Source organism: Chaetodon auriga, chromosome 4 (genome assembly GCF_051107435.1).
Source record: "Chaetodon auriga isolate fChaAug3 chromosome 4, fChaAug3.hap1, whole genome shotgun sequence".
Lineage (NCBI taxonomy): Eukaryota > Metazoa > Chordata > Actinopteri > Chaetodontiformes > Chaetodontidae > Chaetodon > Chaetodon auriga.
Genome location: NC_135077.1, coordinates 15,224,181 through 15,246,885, shown reverse-complemented (window position 1 = coordinate 15,246,885; position 22,705 = coordinate 15,224,181). Strand labels below are relative to the sequence as shown.

At 44.1% G+C, this 22,705-nt stretch overlaps 1 protein-coding gene across 2 annotated transcripts in view; it reads right to left on the bottom strand.

The window, feature by feature from the left end:
* mgat3b (beta-1,4-mannosyl-glycoprotein 4-beta-N-acetylglucosaminyltransferase b) overlaps window positions 1-19,448 on the bottom strand; it is a 69,836-nt gene extending 50,388 nt beyond the window's left edge. Inside the window, exon 1 of one of the 2 annotated variants that reach the window (XM_076729645.1) lies at window positions 19,208-19,448. In XM_076729645.1, coding sequence (XP_076585760.1) covers window positions 19,208-19,275 — 68 coding nt within the window. In that variant the 5' untranslated portion in view covers window positions 19,276-19,448. Of the gene's footprint in view, window positions 1-11,704; window positions 12,483-19,207 lie in introns of those variants that run through there. The other variant, XM_076729646.1, reaches the window with a different exon arrangement.
* Between the last annotated feature and the right edge of the window lie 3,257 nt (window positions 19,449-22,705).

The window sequence follows — 22,705 nt, the reverse complement described above, 5'->3', positions numbered from 1 at the left end:
AAGAGTGGACTGACAGGAAGTAGCAGCCAACACAAGGCGAGCAACTCTAGCGTTAGCAGCTAATGTTACGTCGAGCTGGCCTCCAACTCCTCCTGAGTACTGAAACCATGCACAGTTTTATTTTCATCGAAACGCACCTGTACAGTACTACTGAAAACACTAAATTTAGAAGGATGACGATGACACAAGAACCGAGGGAAACAGCTCCCAGTCGGCGGTAATTAATCAAGTAGTCGCAATATTATCATGAGTATCCCCGGTCTGTGTTTACTTCATATAGTGTAGTTTGTGAGGAAGAGAGAATTTTCAATTTCTGATTTAGAATTTGAGATAAAAAAAAAATTAAATAAGATTATTTTTAGTCACACCTTCATTATGCAAAAACTAAAAATATCACATCCTAATCGCAGCTGACTCAAACTTCATCAGATCAGCTTTGAATGACAGTGTATCATATTCATTAAAAAATAAATAAATAAATAAAAAAAATCATACTGTATCAGATCAGGGGCTGTGAATGCCACAGCACATCTCCTTCCCTTCTGAGGCCTGATAATGACTGAGAACATTTACAGTGTGCTTAAGCAATGACAGGGTAGGGGCTATAATTACAGTACAGGTACCGTTCTATGTGCTGACACGTCTAAAGGAAAGCTGGTGCTGACGGAGGTATTCATATGCATACAGGTGAGACAGTGTGTGTCTGACATACCTTTATGAACAACATGTGAGAGGCTATCTCGCCCATTGCTAGCTGGGATAGGCTCCAGCCCCCCGCAACCCCGAAATGGGATGCGCGGGTAAAGAAGATGAATGAATGAATGTGAGAGGCTATGAAATCAGACCCATGCCTACCCGTGGATTTAAAAATCTGACACAATAAAAAGGAAATTCTTCAAGGGCTAAAACTATTGATTAATCTGTCATCGCATTTTTAGAATAACTGATGGCCTGGTGGCCTCGGGTATTAAGACACTGTCAAAATATATGTCAATACAATATATATGCTGTCAAATAAAGGCAAAAAACGCCGCCCCAAAACACTAAATACATACAAAATACACAGTGTACTAATACAAAATGCTCCGGAGCCTGAGGGGACATCTTTGTTTTATTCCAGCAACAGTTCAGACCGCAAAAGTATTCAATTTACAGTAATATAAAACAGAGAAAGGCAGCAAATCCTCACATTTGCAAAGCTAGTACGAGCCAATGTTTGGCATCACTGCCATCAGATCATCAGATTTGTTGTCTGATCAATTATCAGAGGAATGGACTAATCATTTTGGCGCCTGCATGAGTCTTCCTTTGTCCGTGTGCATTGTGTTAGTCTTCAGAGCTTTATGCATCCGGCCTGACGTCTCCATGTGTAAGTGCAGCCCTGGAATACAAAGCACCACGCCGCCATCAAGGCTTCCCTCCTGGCTGCAGCCTGCCGGCGGGTGGGCAGAAGTTTGGGGACGCACGGCGAATAAACAGTGTAATCAAGTGGGAGGAACAACACTGAGATTCAACAAGGAGAACAGATGGACGGACCACACACACACACAAATACACAGAATTATATATTAAGACCCAGCAGCAGAGTCTTTCTGCAGGGACCACAGCGGAGCACGAAGCCTTAAAGAGGGGCTTTCCTGGGCAAACTGAGGTGAAGCGGAGCTCTTCCAGTTTTTGCAGCCTCCTGAGGCAGTGTGTGTCTGTGTGTGTGTGCATGTCTGTGAGTGTGTGTGTGCGTATGTTCAGTAAGCACTGGGCCACTTTCCCAGATGAGATTCTCTGCTGTAGGATAATCCTGATGAAAATGTCTCCCCCCCCCCACCCCCACACCCTCTCATTCTCTCCATCCGTCCGTCCGTCTGACCAGCCGCAGACAAACAGTTGGCTGGCCGCCCTCGCTCTTCCTCTCCCATCTTCACGTTTTACCTCCCTCGCACTAACTCCTCACTGACGTTGGTATCGCTCAACGGCCGAAGAGAAAAGCAATGCAAAGACTGCGTCATTATCATTTTTGTGAAACATGTCGACCGGCCCAGCTGCTTTTGCTGTTGTTTGAAATGAATCACGAGCACGCCCCCAGCCTTCCTCTTCAGTCTCCTGTCTGTAGCTTTTACCTTGGTCTACACTGATCTTTCCAGATTCTTCTCCTTTTTTCAGCTCACCTTTCCTTCTGTACACAGACTACTTGAGCGCTTGTTATGAACGACTTAACGCTGGTATGATGACAAGAATCTCTCTCACAAGCCCTCCCCTGGCGCTGACACCATATGCTCATGCTATCTAGAAAAAAACTCCATTGTTCTCAACACCAAACTGGACTTGACAAGTGAAAAACAGCGCGTCTTCGTTTTTGTGCTCAAAAAACAGTACAAGCATCGTCTGCTCTCAGAGTCATTTAAGGATACGCTGCAGGCTCGCAGGAGGCAATAAAACACAAGTGCGTCAAAAGCGAGTGTCTGCTGCATGGAGACGACCTTCAAGCCAACTACGGTTGCACATTAAAAAAAACAAAACAATACAAATGGAAACAACCTCCTCAGTGGTTGACCTCTTTCCCACTGCCTCTCATTTTCTAGTTTGGACTATAAATTCACTTAAAAGCATAATAAGATCTGACTTGAACAGCAGTTGAAAATAATTCTCAGTGTTTGCTCAAGTAATTTGAAGTATTAGATTTGCAGCAAGAGGACACACAGTTTTAAAGCGGTCACTGCATCCAAACAGCATTGCAGGTCTGTTAGCCAGGCCTGGCATACTCTGCATCAGTTTTATGTCAAACACATTTTATGAAGTTTGTTCGGGTTTTTTCTCTACGTGTCCAAAGGTTTATATGACACAGTATATATCAATATATCCACAGGTGAGCAGACAGAAGAGAATGTCAGTGTTGATATAAACCATGCAGATGGGACACAATACTTTTAAGGTGTGTTTAAACAGGAAGCAAAGCAAACAGCATATAAAAGCAATCGGAAAGACACAGGTGGGCGCAAACAGAGGCGTATTCCTCTCACAGCTTTATGAACTCAACTTCACAAATGTAAAGAGACGAGAGGAAAAAGGAGAGACAGAAAAGAAACGACAGAAAGAACACAAAACACACAGACACACTCCCACACATGCAGTCCGTGAGGTTTTTGCTAGCTGGCTAATCGCTAATGTCTGCACAGTTTAGGGCAAAATAAAAAAAAAAAACATGTGGGCTTCGCAAAAATTTGGGAATTCACTTCGCCCTCTGTCTGAACGTACTGTCAAAAAGTGTTGACAGCATTAAATAAAAACACGCATTTTCATTGTGAGTGAACCACCGTGAAATGCCATGCTGCTAGCTACATTAGCTCTACTAGCAGGTGAAACAGCCAGAGAAGTGTAACGTTCAGCTAAATTTAGCCCATTTTCGAGCAAGACAGACACCGACTTTCGAGCTGCCAATCATCAAAACTCTTCTTAACACACACTCAATATTTCTCCTCTTTAATGTGTAATGTCATTACACAAACACAAACCATCTGGTACACCACACAAATATCTGCATATTCATCTGTGACCCAAGTATGACTTCATTTCCAACTGGCACCCCCCCCATAAATTGTGCAGCAGTGGTACGCTCCAGCACTGTAGGCTGAATAAACACACATGCTGGGTCGAGCATAGGTCAGGACCATTTTCTCTCACTGCTAGGTGGGTCTCCTGGGGTCTCCATGGCAGGACATGACTGAAAGGTGACACTGAGGTGACCAAGAGGGGGAAGGGGAAAGGAGAGTGGGTGAGAGAGAAAGCAGGGCATTGAGAGAAAGGGAGAAAGGGAGAGAGAGAGAGAGAGAGAGAGAGAGAGAGAGACAGCCTCAAGGGCAGACAACTTCTATTTTGGCCTGGTGGTAAACTCGGCTTGGATGTCTGACAAGAGTACGACACAGTGGCGGCGTGTGTGTGTGTGTGTGTGTGTGTGTGTGAGAAGGGGGTTGAGGGGACATGGAGGGAGAAACTGCCTTATTTAGAAAAGGGGAGCACCCTGCAAACAGCATGGGGGCAGGGACAGGAGGGAGGGAGGGAGCGGATAAGGGAAGAAAAAGCCTGCGATGCTGGTCCCTGACCGGCCGAACCTGTCCTTAACAAACAGCAGCAGTGTGTGGAGTGCTCTTCATCCACCCCCGCACAAAGCCAAGCAACACTCGGTTTGACCTGCCAGCACACAAATCCATACTTCATCATCGCAACTGCTGCCCCCTCAAGACCCTGCTTGAGAGACCGAGTGTGTTTGTGGACGTGTCTGAGAGACTATGGAGGGGTTATTGAGTGGGACTGACTGCACTGTAAGTCTGCGCTTTATGCAGACAACAATAGGGTCAACATCTCACAGTGTACGACCGCTGGCTGCTGTTGCAACATTGTTTTAATGGAGCATTTTAACCAAAGTCCATCATGTCTACGAAGGCCAACAGGTGTGATGAGGTCTGAGGGTGTCAGGAAGGTCATGGTTAAGATGCAGGATGCTGTAAAAGCGAGCAATTAAAAAGTGAAGAGCACACACCATGTAAATGGTTGACCTAGTCTTCAGTGAACAACTCCTACCAGACAAGCAGCAAACAAATTAATCACTTCATAATGATGAAACTCTCATTATTATTATCACAATTAGGGTTTAGGGATACAGGTTGTCATATGACGTACAGATTGTAAAGCATGAGATAAAAATTGACAACATGGTTCAACACAATCAGAATTTAAGAAGAACAAATCAAGCCTTATAAAAGTAGATTTATATATTGAGCACGAAGGTTTCCTCTTGGGCTCGGAAATAATAGTCTGACATGCATAAGATGTGGCTGAGTACTTTGGAAAAAGCTCGTAAAAGTGTCCTTGATAGTTTCGCCAAATTACATTTAAATACCTACAATATAATAGAATTAAACCTTCCAGTATTGAATGCACTATGAAAAGCTATGTATCCACTTCTGGTTTCAGTTAATAAAAGAAAAAGCAAGGGGACCTTTTTTTTTTTTTTTTTATTTAAGATTTTGGATATTTTATTTCTGCTTTTTATTGTGAATTTAGGCATCAATTTATCTTATCATTACAATCATCGAGGACATCCTATAAATATCAACACGCTGTCAAGCTCTAACGGAGCTGCACACGCTCACTGTGTGACCGCACATCAAAATCGCTCTCATCTGCTCATCCTGCCATCACCCGAAAGCAAAAATCTGGTTTGTCTAAATAAGCGCTGCTGCCAAACAACTGGAGGAGTTGTCACTGCCAATGACTGTCAAGTCCCACCTATTACACCTGTTGAACCTGTTACACTGTCCTTGGATGAAACCTCTAGCCAGATCTTTTGCATAGAAAAATGTGGTCTGCTTGCATACCCAAAATACTGTCTGCAGAACTGCATGAGCTTTCAGAGTCAAAGCAGAATGGCAGAGTGCTACCTTTCATGTGCTGAACTCCGGGATGAGATTTTTTCCTCTGTAGCTTGCTGGTTGACAGAAGGTTAGTGACGGGGAAAACTCTGAGCTGTTCATGAACCGAGCCATCAAACGCCCTCCAACTGACTGATGAGGGCTCTGAATGCTGAATCCAAAGGCAATGGGGGGTTGGTGGCTGTGACAAACCAGGAAATGTGTGTTTTCCTCCTTTTTTTTCCCTCCTTTTCTGTCTTTAAACACAACATGGGACTTGCAGCATGAGTGGACAGAGGAGTGATTGTAATGCAGGTATATGTATGATGCATGTGTGTGTGTGTGTGTGTGTGTGTGTGTGAGGTGTGTCGGCAGAGAGGAAAAGAGATGGTGAGGTCACTGGTAAGTGAAATTTTACACACACACACACACACACACACACACACACACACATGCACACACACACACACACACACACACACACACACACACACACACACACAGGCATAGCATGAGAAAGTGTGCAAAAAGAGATGTCAAAAAAAAAAAAAAAAAAGAAAGACGTCTGTCTGTGTGTCTGATTCTCTCTCCAGGAACAACGTGAGCACAGCCAGGAGCCTATACCAGTGTGTATGTGAGTGTGTGTCTGTGTGTGTGTCTACAGATGCCGGATCAGAGGTGGTACACAGCTTAATTCCCCCAGCAGCAGCAGCAGGCTGTGCCCGCCTGTATGTAACCTGTTGGTTGGGTTAGCATGACGCTGTCTGGACATCCTGGAGCCTGGGACCCCGTGTGAACCACAGAGATTACTACACACACACACACACACACACACACACACACACACACACACACACACACACACACAGTGGTAATGATGCACACTGAGACTGGCTCTACTGTATGATCCAGGTCAATGGAAAGATAACCGTAAACACTTGTTTTGCTGCATGTTTCTTTTATGTCCCCTTTCACTCCCTGCTGAACTATGTCTTGTAATTACTTCGGCGCTCACCAGGGTTTTTGCCACTGTGCCCCAGCGCTGAAAACATCCCTTTGTCCCACTGACTTCCAGTGGAAGTAAAGAGCACATTAATGGCAAAGACAGCCCGAGGCTATTAAGAAGCTGCTGGGCAAATACGGACTCCCACATCATTCAGCTTCATTCAACCTTTGCTCTAATTTTTCCACCCAGGAAGTTGGATGGTGGAGACACAAGTAATCAAAAAGCTACACTTAACTGTGAGCCACCTGTACTTTACATTTACTTGAAGGTTATTCTGCTGCTGATTCAGTTAAACCAGCTGCACGACTACAGCTACACAAGTGAATATGGTCCATGTGTGCTCATCTACAGCTGCTGCTCGAGGCCATAATCTCTTAACTTCAGGGGGCTTCAGGAAACAAGTCAAATGTGCATCCTGAGAGCTGGCTCAATTCAGTTCATGAAATATAAAGCAGGAATCAGCCTGCAGTCACAGACAACAAACAGCGCTCTGGAACAGTTCATGCATGTCACTGTGGAACCTTTACAGTTAATTTCAGATATATAAAATCTTATTTTTGACAGAATCTTTTTTTAACATCCCTTACAGAAAGCACATGTGTATGCATAGATATATGGTGTGCATGTGTGTATGCGTCCTGAAACGCCTACAAAGTACATCTACGCCTTCTGCCTCATTGAAAAATCCATAACCGTTGAATATCCTGCGGTTTCCCATTCCACTGAATAGTCACACTTATGCAAGTTGCTTATTGGACTATGATTGCCTCCAAACTAGTTGAGATGTTGCAAAACTCTGCTCACACTGGTGGAAACGTCCTTCCTTCAGCAGCTGTATGTGAAACCAGCCGTCAAACTCTGCAGACAATTAATCTGTACGCTGAAGCTCAACCATCCAAATGAAGTAACAACAAGCACAAACTCATTTCTGAGTGAAATCGAAGTCATTTAACTATCTACTATTTGAATTAGGTTTATTTGCATCTATTCTGCCCCACAGGCCAAGGTTCAGAAACAAAAATCATCGATTTACAGGTCATCTCCAACTTTACTTTGGCTATGCAAAAACTGTCTTCTCTGCTCCTTGCTGTCCCACACACACACACACACACACACACTGCAGGGTATCAGATGTCTGCATCCATCTGCTTACAACAACAAGCCTGGTTTGTGGTCATTTCCTGCAGACTTACATTCTCACCTCTTACAAAACGCAATACGTTCGACTTGGAGAAAGACCGAGGCCTCCGCTTGGATTTTACAGAGCTCTGTTTTCACCTTCCTAAACCTTCCTAAGAAAAAAGAAGAAACTCAGCCTGAGACATTACAAACATCTTGATCTGAGCGCAGCCTTTGAGTTTGAAATCGGTGCACCATGATTACAAGAACTTTGACTGCTGGGTGACTCATGGCTAACATCTGATTTCTTAGGGAAAAAAAACTCCCCGTCCTTTAGTGGGAAAGCTTGCAAAACAGGATGCTGTGGAAGGGGAAGAGGCTGCTGATCTCTGCATACCCAAATCACCTCTGGCACTGTCAACTGACAGCCTCTCTGCGCGCCAGCAAAGCCATTTGTTTTGGCCTTGCAACTTAAGTCGAAGGCAGTGAAAAGAGGGAGCGACATAATGAAATTGCTGCGTGAGAGGAAGTAAGGAAGAAAGAGTTGTGATATGGTGGTCATAAAACAAATAGAAAAGGTCTAAAGCTGCATATGACAGTTTAATGAGACAAGAAGTATGGTATAGAGAAATATATTAACCATTTTAGTACTCATCATTTCTTTTTTACATGAATTCCGATCAGCGTTAGATGTGTCGAGACTGTTGGTGCTTGAGAAGGTGAGACGGAGAGAGAAACTGAGCACTGCTGCCTAGACATCAAAATTTCCACCTGCACACGTCCAAAATACACAAATATTTGAGCTAAATATGATCAGAGTTTTGAAAGCGCTTCAGGGTTCCAGACATTATGACCGAAGCTTCCTTTTGTCTTCTCGGGGAAAGACAGAAACACGGCAGGGCCAGAAGCTAAGTTTGCTATCTGCTGCCTCAAAGCAAGGCAGCATCAGCATGACAGATTATCATCTGTCTGACTGCCTTAAAGGGAGAGTTCGACAATTTGGGAAGTACGGCTTCTCTCTTTCTTGCCGAGAGTTGGATGAGAAGATTGATTACAGTGTCACATCACTACAGTCAATGCAAAAACTGAAGTCCAAAAAAGAAAATTCACTTTTTCCCGGGGGAGGTACTGGAATATTTCCAGCCCGAGACTCCAGGAAGTTACTGGTCTCGGCCAAGAAATAGTCTGGCCCATAACCCTCCGTTTAATAGTGGACTGTTATTTTTTTTTGCTTGTTGTTTTTGCAGATTAAACTAATGAAATATAACATATTAAGTAGTGAGCTTTAGGAGGTGCTGGTAGGTGGAATTTGTCACATTTGGAGCCAAGCGAGCAATATCCACCTCGCTTACAGTCGTTTGCTAAGAGAACCAGCTGCTGATTCCAGCTCCATCTTTACCTCACAGACATGTGAGTGGTATCGAATTCTCGTCAAGAAGGCAAATAGACGTGTTTCCCAAAATGTCAAACTGTTCTTTTAAATGCCATCCATAGTAAGTGTGATGGAGAAGCTTACATGGAGCTATATGCAATGATTTTCTGACATAACCAGCTGGAATATACTCCGCATCTCTTTTTGTTTTCTCGCCTTCACCAACTATTATTCTTCCCTTTATGCTTTTACGTATATATTTGCATCTCATGCCAACGTAGCAAATTGAAAGGGAACTTGAGAGTGTGTGAGACAGAGAGAGAGAGAGGGAGAAATCGCAGGCGTCTGCTCTTAATCAAATCTGGCAAAAGAAGTGAGCTTCAGCTGTGGGGCTCAGGTGGACCTCCGGAGTCCATGCACTCTTTCAGACACACGGCTGGAACACATCCCCCCCGTCCTTCCCCCGAGCCCACTCGGTCTCTCTATTCCATTTTCCTTTTTAATTCTTCAGACCTTCCAGCCATCCATGCATTCTCCGACTTTACATCTCCCTCCTTTTATCTTATTATGATGTACACACACACAATATACATATCAAAAAGGGATGATAAGCCTGTTCAGTGACCCACCGCGGCATCCAAAACCCCAAAGATCCCTTAAAAACACTTTCTATTCCTAACTCTCCTCCTTTTTCTGCAGCCCCACACCTTCCCTCCACACACACACACACACACACACACACACACACACACACACACACACTCAGAGCAGCCCACTGGCCTGTCTCTCAGCATCAGCATCACTGTGAAGTGAAAAGGCCAGCATCCCCATGAGATGTGGTCTTTGTTGATGTAGTTGTTTTGAAACGTGGGGATCTGGGATGCTGGCTGGGGCATTGCCGACCATTTGAAGCCACTGTGAGATAACCACAGAGAACCAGAGCAGCAGTGGCGGTAGCAGGCATCTGCTTATGCTGCTGCAAGCACAGCGAAGCATACGCTGTACTTCCTGCTTTCCACAGGCTCAAATTCTTTCCGGCTCTGCTCTCTTTACTGTCTGACAGGTACAGATCCAGGAACAATTTGGCGACCAAACAAGTCAAAAATAAATCAGGCTGACTTTCATCAAAAAACTGCTTCTTGGTTCGGCTGGACCGAACGAGAAGATGTATGTCGTCTATACAGAACAGACACAGACTGAGCTCCTTAACTTGAAGCAACCTTAGATTCTCAAATAATTACCTCCACCCGACATCCATCTTTAAAAACGTGGATGCATTCTGAGGGAACACACTGAGCATGCTCATCAGCAGAGCCCCGCTTCACACATTCACACCTGGGAGCTGCCAGGTACAGGTACAGTCTGCTACTGTTGGACCACTGAGCCGCACTAATAGAATTATTGCTGATTAATTGCCTTGCTCAAGGGCAACATCATGGAGGGAGAAAGAGGTTTGTGTTTACACTCCACAGCCACACTTCTCAAGCGTTTCTCCACAGTCATAATCTTCATCTGCTTCGCTGTGACGTCCAGGCTACCACCGCCCCCTCATTCATTTGCACAAAATTTGCTCTTAACTGCCTATCAGAGATCCGCTTACTCAAGCCCTCATATACTCAAACCCATCTGGGACCCCGGATCAATACCTGACCCCTAAATAGCAACCAGGTAGCCGGGCCTGCTCTCCCGGGAAATTAGAAATGGATCCAGCAGGCGATTGCGTTGGGCTTTTGGTTTGACTAGATGGGAGATGAAAATGTTTTTTGTCAGAGAGGCTTGCAGTGGCTGCATGCAGAAGACAAGCGCCCGGGGGCAGGGTGATTCAGATGTGGTGAGGTAATGTGTAGCCGGGATTTCCTCTGGGCTGTAAGACGTAGCGGAGGCAAGGCTGAATGCTGCCATCAGTTCAGGTGCTGGGAGGGGTGCGGTGATGTGTGAGGGTGTGAAAATGAAGAACGAGCCGGTAGAACATGGAGATATTAGTGGACATTTAAAGAGCCTTATAACACCGTGGATTCATTCAATGATGGGCAGCCAAAACGGGAATCAAACACAAAATCCTGGCAGCTTTAGTACCTCAATCCACTGAGCCACTAAGAAGTGTCAATGATATGAAATTTTAAGGCTAAATGGTCTCAGTGTACTGCCCAGGTGATGGACGCATTATGAGACAATGGGCTGCTGGGCGCAGACATGTAAAAGACCCCCCCCACTCCTCCCACACAGGAAGAGGACACCCATGCTGAAAGCACTGTGTAGCTGTCTTGCGTCTCTTAATTTCCCTCTCTTTGTGATAGTTGTTGACATTTTGTGTCTCTTAATAATCGTTTCGCATCTCTTTGTGGTCGTTTTGTGTCCCGTCTTGCCGCCTGACCCCTGGGCCGGTGCTTGGTAGGCCTCCTGAGTAATCCATCCATGGTCCTGGTATAGTCTGCTCTGTTATTAAAACTAAATCTCACATCCCCCAAAAATCATAACAGAATGGAGTAATATGGGGGGGGGGGGGGGGGGGCATAAGGTACACTCCATCTCCAATCTGACCAGCAGCAAAAGGCCATCTGCTCATCTCCACCCATCTACTTCCTAATTTCGTCAGAAAAAACTTCATCAACCTCACACACACACACACACACACACACACACACACACGAACTGATACACCACCTCCTCTACATTACAGGTCTTACAGTACAGGCCTACTGTACGTGGACTGGCAGGGGTCTTCGCTTCACGAGCCTTCCAGCCCACCCCCATCTCCATATCCCGGAATGAAAAAAATGTAAAAAGCATGGCATCTCCTCTTACCCATCTGTGCCCGTGTCGGATGTCTTTCAGAGGTTCATGGTGGATGAGAGCCCTGCTGATCTGATTCTTGTCTGGTAGTTTTGCTGCAGAAGCCGCTATGCCATCGCATTGGTGATGCTGGAGTCTCGGTGATAACCAGGGGCCGGGGTCTCTCTCTGTGCTTCAGCTGGGTTACTCTACAGTCATCTCGCAGTGTTTACCCCCACACACTCCTCCGGTTTTTATCTACCGGATCGGTCCCGATGATCGTCCCGAGCGGGACTTGCGGTGGATCCCGTCGGTCGTAGTGATGGCACAGCCTCCTCTCCTGCCTCTGATGTTTGCGATACCAAAGCCGGAGCAGAGGTTTTGTCCAGAGCAGATTCAAACAGAGAACAGAGCAATCGGCGAGCTGCTTTGGTGCGCAGGGGGATGAGCCAAACGGTGCAGAAAAGGATGGAGATGAAGAGATGAGGAGGGACACGGGGTTGGCGGTGAGGGGGGGCGATCGCCTCTGTCTGCCGTCCGATTCGCCGTTTTCTGTCGTGTTTACGACCCGCTGTCGCCTCCTCCCTCCGTCGTTTCTATCTCTCACTCCGTGATGCGTCTCCTTCTCTTTCGTCCTCCGCGCTGCGCTCTGCGCCCGGTGTGATGCCTTTTCCGCTCGTCAGAAAATAAGATCCCCCCCCGCTCGCGTCTCTTTTACTTCTTTTTCATCATCTTCCCTCTCGATCAGACGGGCTGCAAGGAGGAGGGGGAGCTGGAGACGAGTGCGTGTGTGTGTATGTGTGTATGTATGTGTGTGGGGGCAAGTGAAAGAAAACGAAGGCAACGAAGGAGGAGCCCCGCGAGAAGAGAGCTCCTCCCCGTTATGCTGCTTATCAGGGTCGGACGAGGGGGGCGCCCATCATGTAGGAGGGAGATATGAAGGAGGAAATATGAGAGGGGGGGGTGGTGGAAGAGGAGGGGTTGTAGTGCACGTCTGCAGAAGCTTAAGGAAAGAAGACTGCTATTCTTATTTATGCCACCTCTCCTGTGACACTTTCTGAAGTGTCTGATTTCCTAAAATAAAAATATCCAACCTCACACAAGTTGTGCAGAACTGAAACACATGACTAAAAGTCTGTGGCCACACCGGAGCCCCCGTGAGGCTGCAATGCACATTACGTACCAGAAAAAAAAAAAGAAAGAAAGAAAGAAAAAAGATAAGATGCATGGATAAAATAAAATGTGAAGAGACAATGATGCTATTTGGAGACATGCCGCTAGTGGGTCAAAGAGGGTGAAGTTTGACCTGAGGGTGGCGCCAGAGTGACGCCCATACTGTCAAATAAGTTGCCAAATAAGACATTTTTGGGAGCGACAGCTTGCTGTATTAACTCCTTCACTGAGACTCTGATTAGTCTGCTCATTGTGAAGCTGAAGAAGTGGTTATTTTAGCTTAATAGGCTGTTTGCAGTCACGTGACGTTAAATTCAGACGGAGGGCAGGAAGTGAAAACCGCAAAGGACGAGATGCAGGAGTAAGAAGGTCTTACTGTGAAATTACAAAAGAAAGGTATGAGCAGAAAATCAGATCATATGATCAAGTGAACTTGTTCTACTCGAGAAACAAGATGAAAACATACTTTTGAACTTTTTTGTTAGCGGTTGGGTCCACGACCTCAGTACCAAGGTGCTCTGGGATGACTGTCGTTTTTGTTTTTGTGTGGGGGGGTAGCTTTTATTTTCCTGTGAAATAACCTAGCAGCAAACATTCAGCGCTGCAGTGCTGAATGTTGACATTTACCTTACGGTTGTTTGCTAGGTCAACCACTCAGAAAGGTCCGGTGAAACGCCAATAACGACAAGGATCGTATCGAAAGAAGACACGGTGCGTTATTTACGTTGAGCTGTCTTATGTGAAACTGTTATTACTGTCTGCGGTCAGCTCCTCCCGACGGTTAACAAGACATTCTTTCAGTTTTCTTTCACCCTTACGAACAACAACATTTGGAACTCGATAAAAGCTCCTCGTGGTTCCTCGGTTGGATCGATCTGAGCAATACGTAGGCATTTTGAGTGTGTGTTATAGTGCTTCCTATGCAGAAAAACACATCCTGCCCTCCATCTGCAGTTCGTGCCACAACAAAAGAGTGACGTGACATCATATGCAAACAACCTATCAGCTTAGCCAGATTACACATTACACTATCTTGTTTGTTTAGGCTATTTTGTGCAGAAACCACGGCTATACCACAAATTGCAACACTTCGGTTTTTGTTCAGATTGCACATGCAAGATATAACATGCTATTTAGTGAGCTTGGGTCATTATGCTAAGACAACTAGCTGTTACCTCCAGTTTCTTATTTATCATGGATAAAACCATATACCAAAATTCTGACCAGTCTGTGCCACGTCTGCAGGTTCTTCCTGAATTGAAATTACACAGCGGTCCGTAAAACAAAACACAGAAGGTAAACAATGCAATTGTGGTCTCTGGGAAATGAAAAGGAAAGTCTGACATCGGTAGTGTGGACAACACATTGTTTTTTCAAATGATTAGAGAGGGAAAGCACGTCTAGCAAAGTGCGAAATACAGGCTCTCCAGATTGAAACCACACTAGGTTCATCCTCACTTGTTGAGTCCACTCGATCCAGAAATGACAGATTTACTGGATGTGGAGAGTCAAAGACCTGCTAGCACCACTGCAGGCATAGAAAAGAGTGACATTATTTCACATTTTTAATCTGACATGACTGCCAACTGTTCGGTAAGTGATGGGGGTACTCAAATATCCAGCTATGATTACCACAGGAAAAGTCTGGCATGGAGAAAGTATAAAAAGCAAACTCCAGTCAGATGTAATCATTAATGCATTACTCTGCAAAAGTACTTTGTTACAACTCAATACACTGCTATTCCCTCCAGGCCAAGCACAGATAACAATAAAATCATGCAAGAATAAACTACATTATCACTGGTATTTACCATCATGGGAATTTCTTCAGAAGCTAAAATGTTTCTGCTTCTCTCATCGGTTAGTTTAACCTCTAACGTTTTCATTTGAAATCAAGTGTCAGAGCTCAAACCCAACAGTTTTTACACTCAGGTGATCAGAATAAAAGCATGTTACTACACGCCTGCAAGGAGCTGAATGTGTGAGCGTCGTTGCACTGCACACACCACTTTTTTTTTTTTTTGTGCTTACACAGTTCTGTTCACATGTTTCGACAACCCTTTTCTGTCCATCATTCACATCTCTTGCCTTTTAAGGTTGACAAAACCTGAGCATCACATTCCTATGGAGCTTTATGTGCACGTTACAACTCGGCATGGTACTGATATTTTTTGGTATCCAACCATGAGTCCATATCAGAGGCTGCTGGAAGCTAGCTTCACTGCACCGTCGAATCTTCATTTTTCTTTCATTAGCATCATTTTGGTTGTCTATGTAGATTCGTTTACTCAGACATGCAGGTTGCAAACTTAAAAAGGTCTGACACGCAAAGAGGTCACATGACAAGCACATGACCTGACATGTAAAGGTCACATGACCACTGAAATGTTCCTGAAGCGTGCTTCCATCTGTACAAGATCACATGGCAATCCGTCCAATGGCTGTTGAGATATTTCAGTCTGGATCAAAGTGGTGAACTGACTGACTGACATCCACAGAGACATGCCACGAGCATGACTAACACCGCCAGAGAACAGCTAGAAACTTCAAATCAGGCATGTTTACTCAGCCTCTGCCCCATGTTCATCTTTAGCTCACGGCCTCGTCGGCGAGCCCTCGCAGACAGGTCTGGGAAGTTTTCCAGCTTTTGACAGTTTGTGGAGACAAACCAATGTTTACTAATGTTTTCCAGTGTATGTTTGTCATAATTTGTGCAGCACTGATGCTACTGCTGTAATAGCTACCTCTCATTTGTTTCACAACGTGACTCTTGTGAGGTTCCGTTATGCTGAATAAGCACTCTACAAATAAACTTGACCTTTTATATCTACCATCTACTTTCAGTGTAATAAGAGGGGATATCCATGAGGGGATTGGCCTATTGTTGCCTACTCGTCAAATTTCTGATTTTTTTGGCACACACTGCTCTCATTTCTTGTTTGTTTCAGGCTTAGTTTCAGGTCACAGTTGGGTAAGTTTTTCTCAGAGGGAGCTGTTCACTCATGTGAACAAGAAGTCCAGGTGCTCATTATTTGGCAGCAGTGATACAGTTCAGGCTTACAATGGCCTATGACTACTTACTTTTTAACGAGTGTCTGTGTTCGCACAGTAAGTCAGTGAAGTTGCCTGTGCCTCAGCTTGTTATACACTGTAAATACAGCTGGATGTTTGGCCTCCAGTAGTGCAACAGCCTTCATATCAGCCTGAAATCTTCAACCTCACAGCCTCCATTTGTTCTCCCTCTAAGCAGTCAGCAGCTGTTGCAGGGAGGCTTATAGACCCATATATCAGGCTGCTTCGGCCCTTTTATCAAATTTTGATATCAGCCTGTCAGCACATCCAGTGTCCTCATCCTCTCAAATGCACTTTAAACTTGCTTAAGTGTATATTTGTGCTGCATGTTTTTCACTGTTTTTCACTTACTGCACATCCCTGCTGCTATTTTTTAACTTAACCTATATTCGACTGTACACACTGTTAATTTTACATAGTGTTTATTTATACACTGCATATGGAAAATTATTCTGCCGTTTATTTTATCAGTCTCTACGATAATTGTAAATATTTTCACCACATACTCTTCATTCATACATATACTGTGTGTGTGTGTGTGTATATATATATACACACACACACACACACACACACACATATATACTTTTTAACTATTTTCTACCTTGTGCTGAGCTTGTTGCAATAGAAATTTCGCTCAGTGTACACCTGCTGTTTTACTGAATGACAATAAAGTTTCTCTAAAGTCTAAAGTGACAGAGGTGGACTAGTTTCAAAGCAGGGTTATGAAGTTAGTGTGAGTAATACCTGAAAACCCATCAAATCTGGAACATGATTTGAAGTGAAATGCCTCTTCCAGGTTTACTCTGTATTCTTTTCTGGGAATTTGAAGGGTTTTAGCTATCCAGGTGTTTAGGTTGTAAAATGTTTAGGACCAGTGTAGGATTTAGTGGCATCCAGCTGTGAGGTTGTAGATTTCCAACCAACTGAGCCTCACCCTCCTCTACGGTGGCTGCTAAAAACCCAAAGGACCTTCTCTAGAATCAGTGTTTGGTGTGTCCATTCTGGGCTACTGTAGAAACATGGTGGTGCAACATGGCGGGCTCCATGGAAGAGGACCTGCTCCCTCTGCAGTTAATTATGGATATTATATTCCATTTCCAGCAGTAGATACCCCTGAATCCTGCACCCTGGACCTTCAGAACACACACAGACTGATTCCACTAGGCAAGAAGAACCTTGTAAACAAAAGCTGGAGCTGGGTATCATTATCGGTGCCCATAAGATATGTCACTTTGGGGACAATAAACATGCTTTGACCATATCGTGAAACAAGATATACAAGCCAGCTCAAAGTATACGTGTTAAATATAGAACTTCATCAAAACAAATATAGTCGCAGCCTCAGTATTTCTAAAATCCTGGCAGAACAATGTCTGCAGTTCAACAGATAACACAAGATTTCCTCATTTACATCACTGGTGTAAAATCAGCTGATATTTTGATTTCCAGGAAGCTGCCGATTTGCCACATGGAAGCGTTTCTAAACAGCACGCGAATGTAAGGACTTTGAAAACTACTAATTGGGTCTTTATGGACTGGAGCCTTTTTCAAGAATGTCATTTAAAATTACACTTAAAAGACTGTGAAAACTTCATAACAAACAATAATTTTTTTTGTGCAAACACTGGTGTAGAAATTACCTAAAAATACATTTGAATTTGAATCTTAATGGGGAATTTGACCACCTCACATCCTGAGTACAAGAACACTATCCAGGCAAGAGAAACAGGAGAAACTGAAGACTTGAAACCTTTCTGCTACCAAAAAGGTCAAATTCAAAACTACTGTGGACAATTGGCTCGAAACAGCCGGCTCCTGTCTCCACATATGAAAGCCTACCTGCTCAAAAAGCCCAAGATCAGGAGAAAAGGGAAAACTCTGTGGATTTTCGACATGGATCTCATTTTCAGCGAGCGCTGCACATTCACACACACAGACCTCCAAATACAGAATGTAAAATATTCAGCAAAGGAGAGTTTTCAGATGACACCAGAGATATGAAGGTTATGGAGGAGTTTCATCTGAGTCCAGACAAACCGAACTGTTACTGTTGGCTACAGACTTCACCTCTGCAACCGCTGAAATTCCCTCAGATAAAATTCCGCAGTGACAAGGCAGAAATTTGGAGTTGGAGATAGACCATCAGGCTGAACTCAAGGAAAGGTTACAGAGATATGGATGTGTGTGAGAAAGGGCACATTTCTGGTTTATATGAGTTTATCTGAGGCTACATAAAGAGTAATGTCTGAAGTGTACACTACATAGCCTAAGTAGTCTTGATCCCCCCATAAAATTGTTAAAAGCTTTATGACTTTAGACGGCTTCTTTATTGATCCTAATCTGGGATTTTTTTTTTTTTTTTTTTTTTTTTTTTGCCGTAGCAATTAAACATACAGACAAACACAGAATGTGTACAACAATTGTTTGAAAAAGTAATATAAAAGTAACAACAACAAAAAAAGACTTAATAATACAATAGATTGTCTTATAGATCAACATTTTGGGAAACTTACCTATTTGCTATTTTTTTTGCCAAGAGTTAGTGGGTATGATCAATAACACTCCCATGTGAGAGACAAATGAGATATAAAAGTGTTAATCCATGATCTTCATGAGCGCCGGTGGGTGGAGGTTTTCACTTTAAGCTGTCCTCATGTTCTAGTTCTAGTGCAGGGCTAAGATGAGCTAACTGCTGACTGCCTCCAGCTTCATATCTTACGGACAGATACGCGAGATCGATTTTCTCATCCAGTTACCTGCGAGAAAGCTCAAACGCATATTTTCTAAAATGTCACATTTAACAAAATGCCACCATATGTTTTAAGACATTTTCGCTGGAAACAGTCTCCATGACCAGCACACTTTGTGGTGTACTGAAATGTCAGACGGTCACTGATTCGCTGAACGCTCTGTACCTGTAGAGGAGAACGTCTTGTGTCTAATTCTCTCTAAAAGGACTTGTCAGGAACCAGAGCTGCCGCTGAACAGATGTCCATCAGTGCCTTTAAAACAAGTCACAAATCCCATGACAGTTCCAAACACACAGGCCGCATGCTAAAAAACTTCACCGGCAGTGTTTACACTCAGAGACAAAGCGTCAGACTTCATTACGCTCTCAGCGAGAATCTACAGACACTTGACAGAATGGAGATCACAGGATTTCTCCTTCACTACCAGCTTAGTGGCAGACGTGCTGTCACGCCTGCATCTGTTTGCACACAAACACAGCTCTGTTCCTCACCCACACAGATATTCCAGAGTATAACTGATAAAGTCTTGTGTATTTACCTCCGAAATCTCGCATCCAACGTGCAGTAGTTTAGCCGGAGTGTGTCGTTCACCTCCTGGCGCACCATCCCCTGTGCTGTATCCTGCACTGCTGCTTCCAGGTGACACTAACAAGCTCTGCCATTAAAGGTGAGAAGAATCAGGTGAGCGTGGGCTCAACAAACACAGCAGTCCACATCCTTTGGCTGGTAACTGTTTAACTCCTATCCTGTGAGTAATGATGCAAGAAGAGGTTGGAGGATAACTTCTTTTTTACTGCCTTTTATGGCTTCTTTTTTAATACATATCTGCTGACACAACAGGAACAGGATCAACAATGCACCAAGTGTCTTGCACAATGTTTAACATTGCATGGAGTCATAGTGAATAAGCCTGTCAGCCTCAGGTTAGAGGATAGTTGGTTATTTAACCATTTGGGTGCCCAAAATCAAACAGACAGGACAGGTTGCTACTTGAAGGTACTCTGTCAGCGCGGTCTGTGACAGATCTGGAAATCTAGCTCCACATTGCCATCTGATGGGCTGGTTAAAACAAGTCAGTGAGGGACTCAGCATGAGGGTTTCTAAACCTAAAATACACTGGAGTAAAAGAGCAACAGCTCATGTTCAAAGACCTGATCGTGTTAGCTGATTTTACATGTCTACAGTACTTAACAGGTATCTTTAACCAGCTCTGACATACAATGCTACGTGCATAGTAACGCATCACTACGAATAATCCCTTCAGAAAACACAGACAGGAGCCATTCTGCTGCCTCTGCTCGAAACCAGGACGTCTGCAGTGCAGTACGTTCATCTTGAGGTGCGGCTACTTGAAGATAAGGATGAGCTGTGAATATTCTTCCTCCGCTGACTGTCGGTGATGTAACTCTGACTGGCCAGAACATGTTTTGAGTGAGTAAACTGTCTTTCAGCACAGCTGGAACAAGAAGAAACTTTTCCACCTTCCCTTTGTTTGCAGATCCTTCTTTCTTTCTTCGTGACTTTTATTGTACTATTGGACGGGATGTGTGCACCATCTTCTATCCTCACAACGCAGAAGGTCAACGTGAAGTTCTTATTAGGCAGTCACGGTCATCAAGCTCACTGTGGTTTGTATCTTGCCTCGTTTGCGTTCTCAAAGAAGGAATCAATTATTGATTAAGATTAGTTGTACATGATCAAACAGTGTGCAAACTTTTACGCCTTTACAACTGAGGTTTTGTTGTTTATGTGAAGAAGGTTAAGTGTTAAATGTCTCAACCCTGAGCAGAGCCTGTGAGTATTAACATCCAGGGCCACAGCGCTTACACGGAGCTCTCCCTGAAGCCATTCATCACAACTACGCATGAACATGTGCTTTTAGAAAACCCTTCAGCAAGGCACTACTGTGATCTCCCAGCATGGTGCAGATTAATATTGTACAGCATGAAAAACACAACATGCACAGAGAGTACAGAGTGCTGAGCGTGTCTGCAGTGGACTTCCTTTAGGACAGGACTGCACGCAGAGACGGTGGTGAGGGTGGCGGCTCGTTTCAACCTCTCAACGTTCACCTGACTTTTCATTTTCTTTCATTTTCCACAAGGAGCAATAAAGTTAATTGAACCCACTTTTCAAGAATCGGGTCTTGGCCTAAGCAGGAGGAAAACACCAATTATCCCTAAAATGGGCAATTAGTAACGCACCCTGAGTCTGCTGTGATACTAAACAGCTCTGTGTTACAGTACGGCTCCAAGTTGGTGATTTGAAGGTTTAATGGGAAATCATTTTTCTCCCATTTACTACTTTTTTTTGTGTTTTCTAATCACTTCCCTGATTAAGCCAATTAGGGTTTCATAACAGCGTGAAGTTAATTTAGGGAATGAGATTAGCCACTGAAATAACGCTGCATGGTGACTGGCTAGCTAAACGCATACAATGCAATTTCACGCCGAGATATTTCCAAGTTTAAACGGCGTAAATAGTTTGAATGCAGATTCTTTGAAATCACAGAGGAGACACATCTCTGGTCAGCTTGCCTTTCACGCTGGAGGAGACGGACTTCTTTCACCAGACCTCCATGCAGCCACAGCTGGTATATTTGTACATCCACCATTGGTCGCATGTGAAACACGTTTTCTCAACTTAATCCTTTCTAAGATTCAAAGGTGATTCTGAAATGAAGAGATGGGAAAAACCAGAGTGATGACTGTTTGACGGATGGCTCCACTTGTTCCAACATTCACTCAGCTCCCCCTGACCGACCCCGCCCCGCAATGATGGTCGATTATGTTTTGGCTCCACTGTGCTGTGAACACAGTCTCTTGGCGCTCAAGTCGCTGATCCTCCCCATCCATCGATGTCACACTGCCGAGGTGTCAGAGAGGTCCACTTCCACATCATGTTGAAAGAGCAGATCAGGCTTCATGGTCCAGGACTCAGACCTTTAAACTCTGATACACTTCAGCTCTCTGATTCAAAGCAGCTTCCAGTAGGCCACCTCTCCCACATCTCATACTCTCCTCATGCTGTGGTATGTCTTGTATTATGCAGCCACTGAATCACTTCATGATTGATCCCTGAAAACCTTCAGTGTTTTGGTTGTTGGATTTACATTTGTGTCCGGTGACAGTCCTCCATCTCATACAGCTGAACTGTTAGCATTTCTTCTTGCTATGGAAATTTAGAACCAAGGACTTGAAACTGCGTAATTTCAAAAATACATGTATAGCACGATGTTGGAAATTATACTTTTTACACGAGTTCCAAACACTCCTGACATCAAATTACATTTTCTTAAGGTCTCTTCAAAGACTTTTAGTGTATCTAAAATACCACATTCGATGTTGTCATTAATGCTGCAGCAGTCATTCAGTGCATTTACATTCTGTAAGTGCTTCTCTATATACTCATTTCCATTTCCAAATCCAGAAAATTACCCGTGCACACACAGGAAATTAGGATTTGAAGTAGGTGAGATAAATGGCTTGTTGGCTGGTTGTGGCTAACAAACTGATGTTAGCACATTTTCTTTCAGAAAAAAAGGATTCACTTGTGCCTCATTTTCCTCCCCAGAAAACTCTAATGCTTAATCATCCTCTAAGTAAATGCAGCTGTAAAGATGAGTTGCTCTTCTTGCTATTAATTACTGGCAAGGTGCTCTGCTGCTCCTCCACAAACACCTGTGCCATTGAAGCCCTTTTCACACATGCTGTCTGTGCCTGAAATGTTCACAACATTTATTACATGGGGTCATGCGTGAATGGGAGCAGGGAAAATCTGTTGCACCAATTTCCCACTTGAAGACCTTGCAGCATTTCAGGGGAAATGCCGGTTCCGGGTGCGTTGTGTGTAAAAGCAGTAATACTGCAGGGACAAGCACGAAAAGGGTTGGTCTGATGAAAAGACTGGAGCGATTTCAAGAACAGCCCAGAAAAACATTACGTGTCTCGCAAACTTGTTGAAGATTAAATACCTTACAAGAACAATGAAAATAATAAGAGACGTCATCACATTTCTCCAGCCTCGCCCCAGCTCC